General features: G+C 41.9%; 1 protein-coding gene across 2 annotated transcripts in view; it reads left to right on the top strand.

The window, feature by feature from the left end:
• The first annotated feature begins 1,265 nt into the window (after nt 1-1,265).
• SMAP1 (small ArfGAP 1) overlaps nt 1,266-22,556 on the top strand; it is an 87,660-nt gene continuing 66,369 nt past the window's right edge. For both annotated transcript variants that reach the window (XM_027884210.1, XM_027884209.1), the window contains exon 1: nt 1,266-1,454. In XM_027884210.1, coding sequence (XP_027740011.1) covers nt 1,337-1,454 — 118 coding nt within the window. In that variant the 5' untranslated portion in view covers nt 1,266-1,336. The remainder of the gene's footprint in view (nt 1,455-22,556) is intronic.

Raw genomic sequence — 22,556 nt, 5'->3', positions numbered from 1 at the left:
GTAACTCTCCCAAACCTAGGGGATGTTTAGTTCACCATTGGATCTGAGTAAAAGAAAGATACAGAGAATGACTCAGTAATTTAATGGCTGAGAGAGAAAAGACCTGAATTTCCATCTGTCTCACTTAAGTATTTTATAGGCTATATATAGGCTTCAGCTCTTTCCAGAAGGGTTGGATTAGAGGCAAAAAAACCACAACAAGCTAGAATTGATCTGATCAAAAGGATGTTACTGGTGAACAGACTCAGCAGAGTAGTCAAGAGAGGTGAAGGGGCATGATGCAAACTGGAGAAAGGGGCAATATAGACATGGTACAAAGTGTGGAGGTCCACCCTTGGTCCCAGAAAATCAGCTTGGGCTGTGCCTTCTGGAGGTACTTTGTGTCCAACTCACAGGGCAGCCGCAGGATCCAGCTCTGCCTCCCTCAGAGCACCTCACCATCTCGGTGGAAGTGGAAAAGCCCTAGTCTCCTCATTGATTGGTCTCTGCTGCCCGTAATTCTTTATTTCAGACAGAAAAATGTACTCATGGAGAAAGTTCAGGGGGCAAGTTAAGGCTATGGCAGTATCTGTTCAGTCAAGAGGCTGTAAGAGCTTATCTTTTTCTCCCTCGGCACTAGCCGGAAAAAAGGGACACCTGCTTTTTTGACCCTGTCAAAGACACAGGATGTCCCAATCCCACGGACGTTGGCAGATGCCTTGGCTGCGTGTTTGGGGTATTTACCACCCGTGGGTTGGTAAATACAAGGACACAGGGTGTCCCGATCACACGGACGCTGGCAGATGCCTTGGCTGTGTGTCTGGGGTACTTCCCGCCCGTGGGTTGTTGCCACCTTGAGCAGCGCGGCCTCCCCGGACCCGTCCCCTCACGGGCGGGGCGGGGCGGGGCGGGGCGGGGCGGGGCGGGGCGCGCACAGGTGCGGTGGCTCGCGCCGGGCCCCGCCCTCCCTCCGGGTAGCACCTGGAGGGAGGGGTCACCCTCCGGCGGATGGATATTTCACCTCCTGCATCCAGGTGACCCCTCCCGGCTGGGCTCCGCCTCTCTGTGTCCTTCCAAAGCCGGAGGGGGGTGGTTTACGTCCTTTGGGAAGCGTCGCTAGGAGGGGGGTGACATCCTGGTTCGGCACTGGGGACCCGGCGGACTATTTTTCGTCCCTGGCGGCATAAGGGGCTGTCTGGGGTGGGCGTGTGCGCGCGCGCGGAGAGGAGCGAAGAGGGAGGGAGGCGGATGCGTCCGCGTCCGCAAGTAGTTCCGGTTGAGGAAGTCGGCTCTGACGGCCGCCGGTTCCGCGGCCGCGCCAGGGCAGGAGCGCTGCCGGCCCCGCTCCAGCCGCGCCATGGCCACCCGCTCCTGCCGGGAGAAGGCGCAGAAGCAGAACGAGCAGCACCAGGCCATCCTGGCCAAGCTGCTGCGGGAGGAGGACAACAAGTACTGCGCGGACTGCGAGGCCAAGGGTACGCGGGGCGGGGGGCGAGGGGACACCTAGGCGCGGCGCGGCCCCCGCGGGTCCCGCTCGGGGCTGCGGGGACTGGGAGGGGCCGCGCCACGTCCGCAGGGGCGGCGAGGCATGGCGGGCGGCACCTCCTGGCCCCGGCCCGGGGGGCGGCAGCCGGGATCGGGACCGCGATGGGCGGGCCCGGGACAGCGGCGGTGCGGGCGGGCAGACAGCCTGTCCCTTCGGTGCCAGCCGCCTCCCGCTCCTCCAGGGGCTGGGCTGTAACCGCCTTCTCCTCCAGCGAGGAACCCCCAGCTGGGGCTTTATGCAGTGACTGGCCCAGCCCTTTCCTGAAGTTTCACGGCCGCGTCCGTTTCCTGCGCTGCCAGGTATCGATCCGGAGCGGGCTGTGGCCTTCGGGAAGGGGCTGGCCGGTGCCAGGTTAGATGCCAGATGAGCTGAATGCCGACAGTCCAAAACAATATACCCTGCGATGCTGACTCAGTCGACATGCCAGGCTCTGTGAATCTGGCTGTCTGTGTCCGATCAAATGTGTCATAGATGTAGCTTTGGTCATGAATGAAATTTTAAAGATTATATCGCTGTCAAATTTTACACTGCTTTAGTCCAATGGGTTTTCTTTCCTGCACAAAAGTAGATACATATTTGTGCTTGTATTTACCTAGGATTCTATAGCTTTGAAATAGAAAAACAGCACATTCCTCTTTCATCTAGAGTCAGTTGATTAAGATCTCACCCTAAATAAGGTGACTGCACAGTAAGTTATTAAGTGTAATCCTTCATGAATAACGACCAGGGCTTTACACTCTATGATTAGTCAGAGCTGCCTTGTTCAGTCCTTCTCCATGTCGAGTGGAGGTGAAGTACAGTGAGCTTTGTTTGAGCAACCAGAAATGGCGCTGTGTTTGTAAATTCTCTTTCCAATCTCCATGTGCTACTTTTTTTGCCACTGACATAAGACATGCAGTGCCTTGAACAATCAGAAACAGGACTGTGTTTTCCTAGGATATAACCCTAGGAATTATATGATGTGGATTACACCAAACGTAAGAGATCTTTATATTTTGTAAGTAACTCTTCTTAAACTTTTTCTAGTACAGCTCCTCTTGCCTTCTGACTTCTGGTTACCATTTAAAAGACTCATTGTAACTGGTGGTTTTCTGGAATAACCGTGTTTGTATGTTCTGTGTGTTATTGGCACTTCAGATTTCTGTGCTGAATGCTGCTCTGAGTTGCTTGCTGATGGAATTCCATATATATGTTGTTCCGTAGCATAGGCCTTAGGGCTGTGTTGCTCAAGATGAGAGTCTGGAATTCTCCGATTACTTTTCATTCTACCTTCCTAGTTTCCTCTTTTTAAATATCACCTGGTCAAAGTATTGTTTGTAAGTCTCTGTAGTCCTTGGTGCTTGGTATCTTTTGCCCTTTCAGATCAACAGTGCTGACACTTTCAGCTTCCTCTTCCTTATATTTGTGTTCATTAATGTATAATAATGTATTTTTATTCACTGTTCTTTTCTTTGGTGTTTTGTTTTGTAAGATCAAGCTTCAGTGTATCTTGAATTTGATTCTTTTCTCTTCAGGTTCTGGAGGACCTAGCAATCTTGACCTGGCTGCCTTCTGCTAGTACTTGTTAACTCAGCTTTCATCTTTCTAGTAAACTCAAATCTGATGGCACTTCTGAAGGCTTGTTGTTTTTCCCTTTTACTCAACCCCACTTCTCCTTTGCTGTCTTTCTGTATGTCAGAGGCATGGCTTCCTTTCACCCTGTCCTCCAGGAAAGCTGGCATGAAAATACTGGGTGATGCAATTTGAGGGAATTACAGGTTGTTTATTTATTCTCTTTCTCTCTTCAGGTTTATTTTTACTTTCTTGATCCTGTTCTAGCAATTTTTATTTTAAGTCTTTTATCATATTACGTTTATAGTGCTATCTGACTCTGCCTGTACTGTATGTAAGTGTATGTTTTTTTATAGATGGAGGGCAGTGTGTGGAATGGTAAAGTTGCTTTAGTTGCAGCTGTTCTAGAGGTGCTTGACTGAGAGATGGTCATAAATGCACAGTCTTTGTAGATATCTTTCCATAAGTTAATAAGTTTCTTTCTGGGAAGGAGAGTTGTGTGAACAAGTTGAGTTGCTTTCACTATACCCTGAAGTCTGGATTTCTGTATACTTCCAGAAGATGTAGCTCAGAAAAAAATCATGGTTAATTGTTTAGTTGACAATCAAGCTTGTCATGAGCCTGTAACGCCACTGGTGAGCTCCTTGTTATATCAGTCTTTGTTGAAACTTCTTGTTAACAAAATAAGTGAAAAATCTGCTTCCAACTAGCAGTGTTTTCCTAACATGTTACACGTTTAATCCATGGTGTTTGAGTGCTCATGACTTGCTGCTGTCTGGCAAAGCTGTAGTTTTGCTAGTCCTGGAATGCAGTGCTGTCTGAGGCAATAGCTATTAACATGGCTCTGTTAAGCTAACCAGAGTCTATCAGCTCTTTGTGTGACTTTCCCCAGACTGACAATCTCCTTCACCTCTCACAACACTCACAGCATCCCTTTCATCTCTGGTCATGTTTGTCATTAGTCTGGAATTCCCTTTTGCTACTTCCACTAAGGAGCCTCTTCATCCTGGATTTTGCAGACATGAACATGAAACCACTCATGACAAAATATTTAGGATTTCTGCCAGTCCTAGTTCATGTTTTTTACAAAACATGGTTTTCCTTTTGTTAGTGTAATTTATTCTGTTTTCTTTGAAATGTTGTCTGCTTTAGTTTCTGTTACTTCCCTCTCTTTTGTGAACTTTGCTCCATTTTCTGTCATTCTCTTCTCTGTTGCTCAGTAGGATCCCTTGAGTTCTATTTTTTGCTTTTTTCCTGTTCACCTAATTGTGAGGTAACACAATCTTTGGGATTAACTCTGGTCGTGTTAACTAAGTTGCATTTGTGTCTTGGGTCTTATTATGGCACTGTTTAAAGACATTGTTTTCAGTACAGTCTTTCAGATAGCTGTCAGTTCAGCATTCTTTCTTAACCGAAGCTAACAGGCTGTCATCCTTTATTCCTTTCTCTCAGCCTAGGTGTTATAGTCTTTCTTAAACCTGAGGTTATTACATTTACCCTAGGCTTCTGTCCAGATAGTTGCATCCAAGGGTTGTGGAAATTTTGCAGATTATGCTTGTATATCTGTTTTATCTGCTATTCTTTGAGGCTTTGGGAATTCTTAAGTAGCTAGATATAATTTAAAATCTTTAAAATATCTTCTAGACCCTAAAAAAATTAATCTGATCCTATTACTGTGTTTATCACTTGTTACTTTCATTGTATCTACAGTAATGCCAGTGTTGAACTCCTCCTTTGTATCATTAAGACTTCTCCACTGGCTTTTACTTCTTGTATCCAAAAGATGGTCATCAAAATTTACTACCATCCTGTCACTCCTAAGTTACTGAGCTAGCTTTCCTTGCTCTCAGGTATAGGACCACCATCTGTATTGCCTGTGAGGAGATTTGAAGCATGCCTCTTTCCTATGTTATCACATGCTTGCTCTGTGTAAGAATTCCAAGAGTTACTTCTTGGTCTTCCTCAAAATAATCTTGCTGTCATTAATAGTGGTCTTGTATCAAGAACAAACCAATCCTTTGGTTTCTGAACTACTTTTTCAAGTATGTGGTATGCAGACACATTAGATGGCTTTGGAAGGTCTAGAATGCAGCTGAAGGTGCATCTGCCAGAGTAGCATTAAGTAGTAATTAGGATTGCTGACTCTGGCAACAATTTTTGGAAGTTGTTTTTATTCTGTATTTGCCTTTTGCCTTTTAAAATAGTTGCTGTGAATCTGTTTGTCACTGCTAAAACATGTTGGAAACTACCTGTTGTAGGGCCGTACGGTAGTTGCCATATGTCACCTTCAAACTGTGAATCTTACAGCTGTCAGAAAGGGTAGATGATACCTCTTTGGGGAAGAAGCCTAAAAATCAAAGGTTCTGGAGCTGTCTTTGCAATCACTGAGACTTCTGGAAGAGTGGGGAGGTCGTGATGACATTTGACAAGGCAGTGCTTGTCTGTGTGCTACCTGTTCTTTACATCCCTGTCTGAACAGCAGTTACACTTACTTAAGTAAGGCAGTAAATTTCTTCCCAGTGTTATACTACTGGAAAGTAGTTACACTTCTGTTTCTGATATTTGTGGGAAATAATAGGGTGTGTTGGCAGCAGCTTAAGTCACCCTGAAGTTCTGAGAGGCAGCTGAAATTCCTTTGTGATCCTTTTCTTTGTATAAGTAAGTAAAGCTGGCAGGAACTGGAAGGATCTGGGAGAAGGAAATAGATGGACAAATCTATAGCTATATCAGGTGTGTAGACTATACCGAAAGCTGTTGTAAAGCATGTGAATTTTTCTTCCCTTTCACTGTAGAGGGAAGGTAATGCATTTTTTTTATTGTTGTTTCAATGTTGGTATTTGAGTCCCTTAAGCAATAATACCTCTTAGAGATCTGTCAGATGGTGCCAAAATAAAAAACCTGTTAACATCAGTCAGGGACCCTTTGACTATAGGGCATATAATTTGCTATTTCTTTGTAGTTAATACCTACTTATAACATGCCAGAAGTCTCCTGTGGTGGTGGTGGTGTTGTTGGGCAGCAAGGCTGGTGTTATTTGGATGCTGAAATTAAACAGTACTGAATCAAGTACTTAGAGTTGAAGTGTGTGATGAAGCACAAAAGGAGATGCTTTTTTCTTAGAAGGGGACAAGATATTCGCTGGAATCGAAGGTCTGTGCACCTAAGCAAGCAGGCCTGTAAATTGAAGACAATCAGTCTTGGTCAAACGTTCTTGATTGTTTCTGCAAATGTGGAACATAAGACTGATTACTGTCCCTAAGGATGTTTGAAACCAGTGTGAATGTTCTCTGACATACCTTTTCTGTTTGTTATGATTGTATTTGGATGCATTTGTCTTTAGTACAAATGGATGGAGTACTGAAGTCTGCATGTAAATTCATCTCCCTGTCAAGGAGGCAATTACCTGAGTTGTCAGCTGCTTTCCAATTTTTTAAAACTGTAACCAATGTAATTGGAAGCTTGCAGACCTTAGTATAAACAACTGTAGATGTTCTGGACCTTCAGAAAAGGTGAATAAACTTTTGTATTGGAGGAAGCGTTCTGGTTTTTTGGGGTTTGTTTTTTTTTTTTTAATGTTTACTTACTTCATGCCTGGTAGTGCTTGAAGCATGTTTAAATGATCTGGTACCATAACCCTAGGACAAAGAGGCACATGGATGCTGTTGGTCATTCGATGAGATTAAAATTGGTTTATTTTGGTTATAATAGTAATGAAAATACTTTTTAATACTTAGAGTTGTACTGTGCAGTCATTAAATCTATATGTAACTGAAGACTTGGTCTTTTCTGGTTGAAGAGTGACAGGTACAGGCTCTTAGGGGTCTGGGGAGAGACTGGACAGGAAAGACTGCAGTACTGAAATTTGTGTAGCTAGAACCGCTTGTTAGAGTTTTGGCTTTAAGTAAACCTAATTTTAACTTCCCTAGCAACTGGCCAATCCTAAACAGAAAGTCTCTCAGCACTGGGGGAGCAAAAAACTTAGTTTAAATAAGTGAGTAAACTAGCTATCAGAAGAAATCTGAATTATTCTGTGTATGTTTAAAACTGTTATGATTATTTTTTTTTTTAACAATTTAAGTCTTGTATGAGATCTATGTCTGGGAGATCAGCTTAAATATTTGTGTGTGATCATAGCTTTTTGTGAAACTACCTTTGCTCTTTCCTTGTTTGTTGTGTGGTCTTTCCAAGGTGTTAATCTTGCCTTTATTTATTTATTTATTTATTTAAGTACACTTTAATAAATAGTGTACTTCTTCCTCAAGATTTAACCTAAAGCAGGTGGATAGCTTATAACCCACTGCCCCCATCTCATGCAGGGCTTCATCTTTTGCTTCTTACAATGTAAGAAAGCTTCGGGACAGCTCATCAACAGAGCTCACACTGGGACAAGGCCCGGCTGCTGTGCCTCCTCAGGTGGAGATCTTCCCTGTCTTCCTCCTGAGGTGGAGGAACCCTTGAAGTAGGACACTCTGGGCAATGGGAGGCAGTTGGATTATGCTGGAGGTCAGTTCCACACATCTCCAGTGCAACTTCTAGTGCTGTATTGAAGTTCAAACACAAAGTAATAACTGACCAGGAGATTTAGTGTTCTGTGGATATTCTGTGCCAGTGACCATAGCTGCAAATATCAGATGTTACTGCAGGTCACTTGGATCAAGAAATTGCTAGTACTTCTCTGTGTGTTTCTGTTGCAAGGTTGGTATTGCTGCTGGGAGATCAGATTGGTAAAGATTGTGTGAGCATAACAGACTGGAATATGAATTGACAGATGCAACAATTGAAAGCCTCTAGCTGTCCAGTGAGGCTTTGCAATATCCTTCCTTAAGGAATAATGAAGGCAAACCGCTTTGATTCAGGGTGAGTCTTAGTTGAACTTTGCAACCGGAATGATCTATGTTGAACTCTAGAATTTCTATTGATACAGTTCCTTACCATAATTAGTGATCTTCTGGTACTTACACTCTTGTTTTTCTGGCCTCTTCATGAAGATAATGCCTTCAAAGACCTTAAGGGACCAGAAACTCCCTTCAGTTTCTCCTTATGCTGTATACAGATATATAACCAGATAGGGTTTTTTTTTTCCTGATTCCTTGCTACTAAATAAAACTACCTCAAAGTTCTGTTTTTGTTCTGTATGCTCTTACCTGTTGCTGATACTGGCTGGATGAGACTGAAACTGAAGTGGTAACTGTCTTCCCCAAACAAGGAGCTCTTACACACCTCGTTTGCTGGGAGAATAGTGTGGCAGTTTTAGCTTGGAATTTACAGAACCACTGTAAGTGGGTTGGGTATTGCTATGTTGGGTGACTCCAGTGGTGCCTGTAAGGAAGGGATTTGTTTCCGTCTCTTGACTCTTACAGAGCAAAAAAATACTTTTAAAAAGTCACAGGAAATCTTTTTAACTTGTAATAGAACAGAGTTTTTTGCAAAGTCTGAAGGCTTTTTACCCGAGTTCTTAAAATGATATTTTTGGGTGCAGTCTCCATTCTTTAGGATTTAACTGAACTTTACTTGATGAGACCCAAAGTCGCATAATGTAGCTTTGAACTTAGCCTTGCTTTGACATGAGGCTGGATTAGGTGACCTCTGGAGGTCCCTTTCAACAGAATTATTTCTGTGACTACTAATAAAAATATTTGTGGGATTTGGCTCTTTATTGTGTATCATACAGATGCAGAATTCCTTACATGCTTAGTTTGCTGTCCTACACTGAGAAGTCATTGGCAGTCTAAGCCGTGTCCATTGTGTGAACCATAAAGGTGGGACAGTTCTTGAAAAGTGACCATTAGTATTGATAAGACCATGTTCTTGCCTTTTGGAGTGCAAAACACCTCAGTCCTTTTGGTCAGGGCTACAGGTGTATCTCCTAATGGTACTTGAGCTGTGGTTCTGCTACTCTCTAGTGACATGAAAAAGCTGCCACTTCAGGATACTGTTTACACCAACTGGTCTTTCCTTTCTTCCTAAATATCCTTTTGTGCAATGGAACGATACTGTCTTGTGAATCTGCCCTTTTTGATCTGAATGCTGTCAAGAAAGAGTAACTGTGCTGCAGCTTTAAGAGTTCTTTGTGCATGATACAGAGGAAGCAATTACATATATCTATGCAATAGGCAGACTTTTAGGGAGGTACCTTTTCCTGGAGAGGTGATTCCCTCTTTAATGCATGTGCCCTGTAGGATTTAAGAGTCAATTATGGATATTACTCAGGGAGTAGTCAGCAGTTGATTTAGCTCAGGTGTCACATTGTCCTAGACTAGATCAGTAAGGTTCTTGTGAGTATGGTTCAGCTGTACATTAGGAACTTAGATGCTTCATTTTGTTCTCTTGTGGCCACAACTGAATTCTCAAAAGCATAATGGCTTTGCCTTGTGAACAGGTAAAGTTTTTTGGTGATTCTTATTCTCATGTTGAGGTTCTTAAAGAGTTATCCTATGAAACCCATGACTAGTTGACTCTGCCTTCAATGTCCTGTCAATAAGTTGTTAGATGTTATGGAAAAGTAAAAATTATTTAAGATTGAGCCGTGTTTTTTACTGGCATTGCAGAGTGGGATAGCTCATGCAGCTGGAGGACTGCAGTGGATAAGTGCAGGTCCTTAGGAAGGGCAAGCTGGGAGGGTGATAAAGGGAGACTGCCATTTGCTGTGAGAGCAGTGGGGCTGCCTGTAGCTTTGCCCAGAGATGATTAATGAGCCAGTTGAGAGCTTATGGGTCAGGATTAGAGGCCAGACCATCATGGGTGGTGGTGTCTGTATCTGCTTCACACTGGATCAGGAAAGAAATAGTAACAAGGAATTTCATTGAATAACTCAAGCCTAACCTTCACAGGCCTTGATGTCCATGGGAGTCTCAAACCACCCTGGTTATTTTCTGGAGGAACAGCATAGCATGGAATAAATAATCAAGGAGACTTCTGGAATGAATTGATGACCACATCTCAATACGCTGATGACCACATCTCAATAACTGAGGACCTGTTACAAATGAGGAGGGACAGGTTGAAGATGTAAAGGTTAGGAATAATCTTGGCTGCAGTGGTTGTGAAATGGAAAAGTTCAGGATCTGAAGAGGAAACAGCAAAGCTAAAGAGTAGGATTGCAACTGTGATCTTCAGGAAGGAAGGTTTTGTTCTGTTCAGGGATCTTCTTGGAAGAATCATTTGGAAGATGGTTCTGAGTAGAGAGATCCAGGAGAGCTGGTTAACGGGTCTAAGCTCCAGTATGGTATATCTGAGTGAAGAGGAAATTTGGCAAAGGCAGCAGAGATCCTGCTTAAGTGAACAAGCAGCTTCTGAGAAAGCTCAGGCATAAAAAGGAAGCATATAAGAGGTGGAAGCAGAGACAGGTGACCCAGGGGCATGCATGGCTGCTCAGAGCAGAAAAGTAGACAGGTGGAAGAAATGGGCCAATGGGAACCTTATGAGGTTCAACAAAGAGAAATGCAAAGCCTGCCCCCAGAGAAGGGGTGCTGGGGGTGCAGAGGAGATGCTGTGGGTCAAAAATTGGTCATGAGCCAGCAACGCATCCTTGCCACAAAGAAGGCAAACAACACCTTGGACTGAATTTCAGGAAGGGTGTGTTCACAGGATCCAGAGGGACACAATCCTTTTTCCTCAGCACTGGTGTGACTGCATTGCTGTGTCCAGTTCTGGGCTCCACAGTACAAAGAGAGGGACAGAAGAGGCTGTGTGCCTGACAATCAGAGGGAGGCTGAGAGAGCTGGGATTGTTTAGCCTGGAGGAGAGAAAGCTGCTGGGGAGATCTTGTCACGGTGTATAAATACTGGTGATGGAGGCAGACTTCTGTGTGATATCTGGTGATAGGACCAAAAGGCAGTGAATGCAAATGGAAACACAGGAAATTGCACTGAAACATAGGAATAAACTTTGTTATGGGAGATGTTGAATATTGGAGCAGGTTATCTGGAGAGGGTGTGGAGTATCTGTTCCTGGAGATACTGAAAATCTGATTTGAAACAGCCCTAAGCAACCTGCTGTATTTTCTGTTCTCTGAGCACAGGGGCTTGGACTAGCTGAACTCTTGGAGTCCCTTTCAGTCTCTGCTTCTTCAGATCCAATTCAGTTGTTGCACCACATACAAGTTGGAGTCCCACTGCAGATACCGTGTAATTTTTTTTCTTTTTTTCTCCCTAGTGCAAATATCAGCCTATGTAGATTTAAAAGTAGGTTCTTTTGTTTAAAGTTGAAGTCTCTTATGAGAAAGAAAGGTGATTAAACAGCAGTTAATATAGGCTGTAGTAGAGCTGTAACTCTTCAGGAAGTATAGAAATCTCACTGTGATTTGGTCATCTAGAGATTAAAAGGACCAAATCTAGTTATTTGAAGCAAGTGAGAACTGAGTAGAATGGTAAAAGGGTTACTGATGTCTTGTTTGACTGAAATTCTGTTCAAGTCCAGCTAGGAGAATACCTTCACTACTTAACTGCCTCATAGAGCTGGTAGAAAGTTGTTAAGAGCTTGTGTCCCTTGTGCCAGAAGTTTACCTGGATCTTAAGACTGCTGGTTTGAACTCTATATTATGTCTAAAAATTATGTCCCCTGGAAGACTGGGACAAAAGAGAAACTACTACAGATTCCTGTTTTTCTTCCATTCTGGCCTCTTATCTGATTAATGTTTGAGAACTTGAGCAATATTATTCTTAACATTTTTCTCATGAATGGCTTCACAAAGAGCCATTCAAACAAAACTGCTTTATTTTCTGTGTGATAACTTGGCATATATTTAAGATTTGAATGGATTCCTGTTTGCATTCATCTTTGTTTACAGTAGACTCTGATTATATGATATAATGCTAACTCCTGCTTTTCTTCCACTGTCTTGTCTGGATTACTTGTTACTTTCCATGAGGTACTAAACTTATATGTCTGAGTACATTCTGTCAAGGAGCTTCTGCTTGGTGCTATGAAGTAACCCAGTCAAGAGAACTTGAGTTCCTGCTTTGTTTCCTGCTTGTCCAAAATACTGATGAGTAGATTTGGGATCCTCTGAACAGAGAAGCCAGATGCTTTTCTGCTCTGAGGTAAAGATTTGAAGGGAAGGAAGAACTCAGAATTTCAGAGAGCATCCTTATGCTGCAAGTCTGTGGAAGATGTGGATATGGAGAGCACTGATTCTGTAGCTGATGCAGATGGTGACTAGATTTATGGGAGAAGTCACAACTGCACAGGTCAGGGTTCTGCCTATCTCAGGAACCCTAAATTGTCCATTGCCCTTTTCCTCTCTTGGGGAGAGGTGTTTGCATCTCAGACCACGGAGAAAAAAGAGGTAGAAATTGTATCTTGTCCCTCTCAGAGTGGAGCTGTGGACAGCCATGCATGATACTTAGAGGCAGTGTTGCCAAGCAACTAACTTTGCAGTTGTGGTTTGGTAAAAGAGCAGTTCTGTTTCTCTAAGCTGTACTTGGCTATGATTTTGTGTTAATATATTGATTAAGGGTGGGGAACTGTCTCTGTTGCACGGATGAGAAAAGAAATGTGATATTCCACATTTGACTATCAGTTGCTATATTCTTATGTTCCCCCCTCCTTTCTTAGGAGAAGGGAACAAAGATTCTAATGCATTTTTACTGAAGTGTTTGAACGAAAATGAATAAAGCTTCAAAGAACAGGCCATCACTGGCAGCAGTAGTCCTATAGGAATTTCTGCAAAAGAAGATGGAAGTGATTAATTGTGTAACCTGGTATTCTTGAATGCAGCTGAACTTGCAGGGGGATTCAAAACATGGCAGAGAGTGGCAACTGGGACTGAGTGATCATTTTAAATAAGTTCCTTGTAATGTGTGCTCAAGTCATTTGGGTTTAAATTTGTGATTCATAACTATTTATAGAAACAGTCAACAAGTAATGATGCTTTTAAAATATATAGGGACTGATTTTTCCCGTTAAAGTATGTACCTATGGGATACTTGCCCGTTACCTGTAGAATAACAAAAATATCCCTTTAAACATGGCAAATGCCACACTTAATGTGCACCCTTTACATCTTCAGCAGAAGTACGGTTGTGCATTTGAGCTCTCCTCCTAAGCAGGGGGTAAACGAAAGAGAGATACCAATAAGACACCAGGTGTAGGCTTTTTGGTCTTTGTTCTCATTACCAAGTGATCGCTGGGTTGTTCTCAACTTTAAATATTGAACTGCTGTATTGGGTTTGCCTTGATGGAGTTAACTTTCCGTGTAGCAGCGCTCGTGGTGCTGTGCTTTGCAGCTGCCAGGGTGCTGATAACACTGGTGTTTCAGCTGTTGCTGAGCAGTGCAAGTACAACATCAAGGCTGTCTCTACAGCCTCACCTCAAAGGCCACTAAACTGGGGGTTTGCAAGAGTTTGGGAGGGGATGTAGCCAGGACAGCTGACCCAAACCAACCAAAAGGATGGGGCTACAACAAGTGATGCAATAAAAGCTAAAAGAAAGTGGGGCGTGGGGAGCATTTGTTGTTAAGGTATTTGTGTTCTAGAGCAACTGTTATGTGTACTGAGGCCTTGCTTCCCAGGAAGTGAGCATGACTTGCTGATGGGCGAATAAATATTTTTCTTCTTCCTTCTGCATGTGGCCTTTGCTTTTCTGTATTAAACTGCCTTTATCTTGACCCATGAGTTTTTTTCATCTTATTTTCTCCCTGGTTGGTGTGTAATGGCCAGCCAAGGTTGTTGTACCACGGCTGCTGAGAGTTTCCTCTGTGTTCTGAGGAGAAAGTAACTGTTGTTCCCATTAATAAAGAGTACAAAGCCTTGGTTCACTTTTCTGGGTGTTGTAGCATGTAGAAAGCAGCCTTTGGAAGAAGGCCCTTCACACTTGCCATTTTCACTGCAATTTCCATGGAGTTTGGGTGTTCATGGAGTCTTTTCTTAAAAAAAGGTTACTCCAAAAATATATTTATAAGGCAAAAAGATTCTGTCAAGTGGTTGGTGTTAAATGAGACTTAAAAAAACCCCAACAAGATCACATGCTTGAGATTCCTGCAAAGCTTTGTGAGTAAATTCTGAGAACTGATACTTCTAAGGCACCCTTAATCCTACTTTGAACCCATATTCTCAATTCTATATTCCAGACTAAATGCAGTGGACAACTTTGGTATTGTATTCCATTTGTCTTCTGGCATCTGAAGAAAATGGTGTTTTGAGGAAAAATATTTTACAGCAACAACTTATTTTCTACAGAAACTACAGAAGATCACTTTGGAAAAAAAAGAAACAAAACTTGCTCTCCATTTTTTTTTTAAACACAAATCTAGTTAAATTACCTGTGAAGAACACTATTTAATTTTTTTTTTCCTTTCCCAGTCACATGTAGCTGATAAAATGATGTCTGAATGTTGATTGTCATGCTGGAATTTTGAATTATAATTAATTTAGTATTATCTCATAGGAGACTACCATAGTTTTAGGAAGAAAGGAGATACCTTTAGAAAGATGCAAAACATGTTTAAACCTCGAATGTGTGGCATGATGCATTTGGATTGGATATTAGTAAATTACTTCTTGGTTTAAAATAAGAAAACTTTGAAAGACTGGACCAAGTTTTTCCTCAGAGAGATGGTGGAATATACCTCAGAGATGCTCAAAGCACCTGAACAAAGCCTTGAGCAGCCTGGTCTAATTAGATCTGATTGAAATATTAGGTTAGTCTAAATGACCTCATAAATTCCATTCACAGCTAAATTATTTTATAATTTTTATTCACTGATGGAGGAAATACAGTAGTTATGTCTTTTAAAGAGAAGATGTTAAACGTTTCACAGAGCACAGATACCTTCTCTTCTGTGTATTGGTCCAAATCCAGCTTCAGGGATGGGTGTTGAAGAATGCCGAGGTGTGAGCTGTTTGCTTGAGGCTTTGGGAGAGTACAGTACTGAGGAGTAGCTAGCCTGGCATGCATGTCCTGGGCATTTGTGGGAAGGATTTGTGTCAATGCCACTGGAGCTTAAAGTGAAGGAAAGTCCTGATTCTGTCTTCTTCAGCCTGTTCTTTCCCGTGGTTTTGTGTTAAGTTCCACAGAAGAACTCCACAAAAAGTTCTACTCTGAAGATTGATAATATTGTTACAGTAAAATGAGGGGATCATCCAAGACTAGAGTTGCATTTGTGTGGTAGGCTGTTCCTACAAATACATTAGTGTTGGAGGGTGGGCAGACAGGCTCTCTGTAGGTAAGAAGTGAATAGTGCAGCATAAAAATCTGCTTGGTCTGATGTCCATAACCTGCAGAGGAAGTGAGGGAAGACAGTAGTATGTAGAGGAGCAAGGTAGGTGAATATGTCTCTGCAGTGACTGTGGGTGTTGTGAGGTTGCTTTTTAACCACTGCCAGTGGGACGGCAGAAGGAATTAGAAGGGTAAGAGTGAAAACTAATGGGTTGAGATTAAGACAGTTTAATAGGTAAAGGAAAAGCTGCACCCCCAAGCAAAGCAAAACAAGGAATTAATTCACGACTTAGCATCGGCTGGTGGGTGTTCAGCCATCTCCCGGAAAGCAGGGCTCCATCACATATAACAGTTATGTAGGACGATAAATGCCATCATGCCAAATGTTCCCCCTTTCTCCTTCTTACTCCAGCTTTTATTACTGAGCATGGTGTTGTATGGGATGTCCCCTTGGTCAGTTAGGGTCAGCTGTCTCAGATGTGTCTCTTCCTGGCCTCTTACCCATTCCCAGCCTCCTCACTGGCAGGACAGTCTGAAGAGCAGAAAAGGCCTTCATGTTGTGTAAGCACTGCTCAGCAATAGCCAAAACATCGGTGTGTTATCAGCACTGTTTTGGTTGCAGATCCAAAACACAGCACCAGAGAGGCTGCTATGTAGAAATAAATTCCCTGTCAGCGCAAACCCATATAGTAGAGAAGACTGGTACGAGAAACTGTCTGGCCAGTCTTGATAGATGGTTTCAGTGTATTTCTACAGCCTAGAGCCTGAAATTTGGCACTGTGCTTTGGCTGCTCATGGCTTGGATGGGTGCACTCTTTGCTGGGTATGAACTGGCTGTGTGGCTGGGCCCAGAGCGTGGTGGTGAATGGAGTTACATTCATCTGGCAGCTGGTAACCAGTGGTGTTCCCCAGAACTCAGTAGGGGGCCAGTCCTGTTTGATATCCTTGTCAATGATCTGAAGGAGGGAAGGAGTACACTCTGTCAGTTGGAGATGACACCAAATTGGGTGGGAGTGTTGGTCTGCTGGAGGGTAGGAAGGCTCTGCGGAGGGGTCTGGACAGGCTGGATTAATGGGGGGAGGCCAACAGTATGATGTTGAATCAGGTGAAGTGCTGGGTCCTGCTCTTGGGTCACAACAGCCCCGGGCAGCGCTACGGGCTGGGGGCAGAGTGGCTGGAGAGCAGCCCTGCGGAAAGAAACTTAAGTGCTCTTGACAGCTGGCTGTCGAAAGACATGGGGCTGCTGGAGCGTGTCCAGAGAAGGGCACTGAAGCTGGTGAAGGGTCTGCAGCAAAAGTCTTATGAGAATTGGCAGGTGGAGCTGGGGTTGTTCAGCTTGAGGCAAAGGCTCAGGGGGGTCCTTACAGGGGAGACCTTTTCATTCTCTGTAACTACCTGAAAGGAGGCTTGTAGCCAACTGGGGGTTGGTCTCTTCTCACAAGTGACAGGGCAAGAGGAAATGGGCTCAAGCAGCACCTAATGAGGTTTAGATTAGAGATTAGGAAAAATTTCTTTATTGAGGGGGTGGTCAGGCATTGAAACAGGCTGCCCAGTTCCAATGCCTAAAGTGTGGAATCATCATCCCTGGAAGTGTTCAAAAACATAGATGTGGCACTTGGCCATGCTAGGTTAATGGTTGAACTTTATGATTTTAGGGCTCTTTTCTAATCTTAATGACTGATTCTATGGTCCTTGTAGAGAGAGACTTGGATCTCTGCATCTTTTTCAGAGATAGGTTTATGCTGGAGAGGTTATGGAGTTGCTTTTACCTACCTTGTAATGTACAAAGGAGTGCATCTCTGGAGTCACTGAGGACTACACAGAGCAGTGTGTACAGTTTGTGGAGTGTTTACTGAAAAATCTTTTCAGTTAAATTTGAGAAAAAATGGTTAAGGGAGGATCTTAGCGCAATTACCAGATGATTTCTCTCTGGTGGGAAAAGGTAACCTTTATTCTTGTTTATGGCAAACAGGCTATATTATAAACCTGTCTTGCAAACAAATCTTATTTCTGAGACTTTTGTCATAGTTAAAGGAAGAACTCCAATTGCTGGCTAAAGGTTTTTTTGCAACAGATGCTTATATAACCTTTATCCTTTGCCTGGCTATGTAGGGGGGTTGCTACATCTTAACAGAGTAGCATAGATTTACATTTTCTTCTTTTCAGCGATGCTTTTACTTTATACTTAGCTATCAGCTTATGAAAACATTTTGTAAGAGCTCACTGTTCCCCATTTCGCTTTTATTTCTGCATATAAAAGGAATATAAATTGCACACTTAGAACCATAAGCCTTTCAGCAATTCCTTGCTGACAAGGGAAAAATTGCAGTCAAGACCAGCTCCAGAAGTTTTCTACTAATACTTTAATATGCTGTGTAACCTTGTCTTTTCTGGGAAGTACCTAATGCTGCTAACAGGAAATGACAGCTTGCACACCTTATTCTTGCAGCCTGAACTCTGACACAGGCAGTCTTTCTCTTTACGAGGGAACAGGCAGGATAAAATTGGAGCACTTACTCCTTAGCCAAATTGAAATTTCATTTCTGAAGCTGTTAGCTCATTGAACGTGCCAGGGTTGGCACCTCTGTCATTTCTCATACTTAGGGCACTGACTTTACTTTCCAAAAGGTGTGCTGTAGCAGGCTGGTATCCGACACAGCTGGTAGAAGTGCTGTGACTGTGTCCCGTGGACTCTGCATGTGCCCTCTGTATACAGTCACTGACACGTGTGCTCTGCGTAACCAAGGGTGAGCCTGGCAGGTGTGGTTGCCAGACAGGGATCAGGAGCTGCTGTCTGACAGTTCTGTAGTTGGTTATGATCCTGCTTACCTGGGCAGTGTTAGGATGGGTGAAATTTGTGGTGTGAAGTACTTCCAACTAAGGAATACCAACTTTGTGAAATTGTTTTAAAGGAAGTTTCCATACAAAACATTGAGTTAAACTGATATTTGCATCAAAAGTAAGTGTTTTAATGAGGTAGGTATTCTATTTAAATCCTGCCATCTTAGAAGTAAGATGAATAGGAGGCCTTGGTGATGTTTTGGGGAGCATGTCTCCAAAAGCTGTTCATGTTCTCCTTTTTCTCTTAATTTACATCTAGAGTGATCAACTACATATTTATGTATAGAATTTCTTGGTGAACTCTAAATATTATATTTTATTTCACAACTTAGCATTTGCATCATATAATCCCTTAACATTTTATTTTGGAAAAGCAAACTTCTAAAAATCTTTGTCGAAAGATTTTTAGTAGCTGACTGTTAATAAGGTGAAAAAAATATAATTCTTTCACTTTGTCACATTACAAGATTGCTTGTGCCAAAGGGCTATTAGACAAGAAAAAGGCTGTTCATTTCAAGAATAAACTGACATTTCCTGTGTATCTCCAATGGCTTTAACTAACCAGTCCTCTGATTTACAAACTGCACTTTTTTCATATTCTAAACTTAATTCTCTGTAAAAAGCTTTTGCTATTTGAAATTAATTGGATGCATTCCAGAATTAAAGTAGGTATGAAGCCAGCCACTTGATTTTGTGGCTTAAACATAGAACTGAAGGAACATTCATGTCACCGTACTTCCTTTCTAGTTGAGGTTTCGTACAGCCCTTGAAATTTATTTGAAATGCTTTTAGCAGTTATTGATGCTACTGAATCAAGTGGATCAGTGAGCTGAAGGAATAATTGAAACTTGTTGATACATATTTCTCTCTCTGACTTCAAGAGGTGGGAGGAGTTTGGATGTGTGATACTTTTACACAACCCCTTTGGAGTCGAGCATAGGACTGAGCTTAATGTATTTGTTGAGGACTGATGAAAAACAGTCATCCAGAAAGACAAGTTTGGAGGAATTCTGTCCCTGAAACTCTCTACCACTTTCCTGACACTGGCTAAAAATAGCCAAGCGATGCTTCTAAGGCTTCTGTTCACACTGTTCTTGCAGTACACCTTGAACCATATGAATTTCAGCTGCTACCAAGCTGGGCTCTGGAACAGTGTGCTTGAATTGTCTGCTTTCAGTACAACTTTATGCTGCTGAGTTTGATTTTATTTAAAACTACAAAACCAGCTCATTTCAAACAGTTCTCGTTTGAACTCCTGTCACATGTGGAGGGTTTTATGTTCTCATATTCTGGCCTTGACTATCCAAACACAGGCTTACACCTGTAAGAGATTGCTAAAAACTACTGTTTAATCCACAGCCTTTTGTTGCCTTTGTTTATATAAAACAATATATAAAACAACTTAGACTTTGACATCTGAAAAGCATATAAAGACTGAGCTTGCATGTTTTTCGTGGTCTTGGGTATGGACGTAAAGCAAGGAAGCCTCTTCTACTGTAGAGGAAAAGAAACGAAGCCTCATGTGAGGAGTAGATGTGACATGAGAATGTGTTTCAGGCTGTTTGCTCTGTTTAATCAGAAACTGTGATGGGTAACTACTCCCATATCAGTAGTCTCAAAAGACTTAAGGTTCAAGGACCTCGAAGAACATTTTATTTCATAGAATAAAGTTCTTGTACTGTGGTTCTTGCATGATTTCCTTTACTTCAAGGTCTTTATGCAAAATCTTTTATTCTTTTGGAAATTTGTTCTCTAATTCACAAAGTCTGTTCAGTGGACATGATTAACATTGCAATTAAGCCTTTTGCATTGGGGGTGGGTGGGTGGATGGTGTTTTCATGTAGGTTTTTTTTTCTCTCTCCCCAGAAATATTGGACTGTTTTGAGCATTTCAGTATCACCTTGACTTAATCCCTCTCCTCTAGTGTGTTATGTTATGAGGAGAGAAATTTGGAGGAGTCACTGTAAGATCTGCTTTGGTTTTTTACTTTGGTAGCCACTGGAGAAGAGACTGTTTTGTGTTAAGTTCTTGTGTTGAATTACATAAAATACAATCACTGCTTACTTGCTTATCTTCTTTTTTCTGTATCTGGTATATAAGGGTCTTCTGTTCACGATCTTTATCTATATATCGGCTCGGAGAAATTATAGATATTGCTGGAGAATATTCTTTGCTAACTTGGTTGAAATCCTGAGAAGCAGAACACTTGAGTAGTATGAAATGTGTGTGGGAGTAAATGCAGAGAGAGAGAGCACTGCATGGGTATGCTTGGATTGATGCAACCACTGAGGCTTTGTCTTTGGCCAAAAAGGGATAGCTTTTAGTAACTGTCCATCAGCCACTCAGGATGAGTCAGGTGTGTAGATTTTCTTGCAGTTAGTTTTCTGTTCCACAAGATGGAGCCAGTTCTTTGGCAAATCAGCTCTGTCAACAAGCAGCAGAATTTGAGGAAACAAAAGAGAATTAAAGTAACTTGACCGTGCATTATGGTCAAAGAACAGGCTAGGTGCAGTTGAGTGAAAGGAAGAACTACAGTCTCTGAGAAGTCTTTCAAGATGTTGGCCCAAAGGAAGTTTGCTGCAGACTATATTAGACATGCCAAGCAATTAGTACTCTGTGTAATAATTGGCTTCCTTCCTTGTAGAATTTCTAATTGGTAACTAACTGCAAGAATGTAAAGTGAAAATTAACTTAATGTCTATGTACCTCCATCATACAAACCTTATTTAAAGTTAGTCTTGACAAGCTTTTTTCCATTTAAAACTTTCTCTCCAATTTATTAGTTGCCTGGCAAACTGGTTTTATGCACACAGTATAAAGGATTCAGAATTGTTTGCTGAGATGTAAAATAGTTGCCCTTCCCACTGACAGCAAATATAAAATTGAAAGGCTGCATGTTTCCTTTTTGTACCCCAATTCAGACCTCTGTTTGCTCTCTTTGTAAGTTAAGAGGTTTAGTAAGAGTGGGCAGCACCTGTGTTGAGCAAAAGGAGCGTTTCAGTATTAACTGCAGTTATAGTAAGCTGAACAGATTGTAATGGGAGTGATGGAGGGAAGGAAACTCTGAATTATTGTAAAAAGGGAAGGAACCATCATCATTCTACTTCATAGTCAAATCTGCAGTGATTTTGTTCCATTGTGGGTGTCTCCCAGTTATGCCTTATCTCTTTTGTCTCTTTTTAGTTTTTTCTGATCTCCATTGTCTTTTTCTTTTTTCTAACGTGTTTGTGTGACAGGTTCTCTTACTTGTGCCCAGTCTTGCCTTTCTCACTAATTTCCTGCTAGAAGTGGAAGCTGAGTAGAGGCTGGAGTGTGGACTGAGATGTTTAAAACAGTTGAAGGATTTTTTTACAGGCTAATCAAATGAAGAGCTAAAGCAATGGTTCACACTGTATGGACTGCTTGAATTCGTATACAATTTCACGTGGTTTGTAATGTGAAAAAGTACCTTTTCCTCAGCATTTTGAAGGAGCAGTATCGTGTAAGCCGTGTTTTGTACCTCATACAGTACTGTGCGTGTGCTGATGAAAAATAAAACTTGAGCAGATGTAATAAAACTTAAATCTTGACCTTAAAAACACTAGTTTGCTTTATCTTGTGTTTTCTTTGGAAATGCACTATACCAGCTTCAGCATTACCATTCCTGTCAGTATTCTTGACTGAAGATCTGTGTCAGCTGTACCCACAAAAAGTTGGCTGTATCCACTAAAACTGCATTAGTGGGGTGTGTCAACAATGCTGTAAATTGTTGTGGCTTCTTCAATCAGCTACTTTCTAAAATAGTGGAGTACAACACGTGGTCCTTACAGAGAGAGTTAATGGGACTGAGTGATACACAGGAGTATGTGCACAAGCATTAAACACGTGCAAGGTACTGGTCCAGTTTAAATAATACGAAGGAGAAATCTGTTATCAAAAATTATATCCTGAAAGAGGCAAAGTGTGGAGGAAAAGTGGAAAAATTTTTAAAATATGTTGAGAAAAAAAGCTTTCCCTCACCAGAGAATATGTAAAAAATTATGCCTTTTTCACAAAATTCGCACTTTGATGTTCATTTTGGAATGAAAGAATGGCATGTGAAGTTGGATAAGTTTTTCAGCAATTTAAAAGTTGGCTCGAAATCAACTTATGTGAAAGCTTTTATCTAAAATTATGTAAATTATTTTCAAGCTCTTTATTGCTTAAGTTTTAAACAGCTGAAGTCACTTTTTGAGTTATTCTTAGTTTTACAGCTACGAAATAGCAGTAGATATTTCTACAAGTAGAGGGAATGTTGGTTCTATACAATAACTATACTGGCATGGAAGTCTATTGTAACTGGAAAAAACTTCTCTAGGTTTTTTTCTTAAATTCACAAGTTGTCTAAAAATTCTGAATACTTCGAGATAATGGCAGGTTATGTTGGTGGCTACATATTTCTTTCATTCTTAGAGTCCAATTGGTGTATAATAAAGAGAACATTTGTCACAGTTGGTGTCGTTTC

This window comes from Empidonax traillii, unplaced genomic scaffold (assembly GCF_003031625.1).
Source record: "Empidonax traillii isolate 1590-97213 ecotype Southwest subspecies unplaced genomic scaffold, ASM303162v1 scaffold139:size1643147, whole genome shotgun sequence".
Classification (NCBI taxonomy): Eukaryota; Metazoa; Chordata; class Aves; order Passeriformes; family Tyrannidae; genus Empidonax; species Empidonax traillii.
Note: the sequence above shows the minus strand (reverse complement) of the source record. Positions and strands in the feature narration are given on the sequence as shown.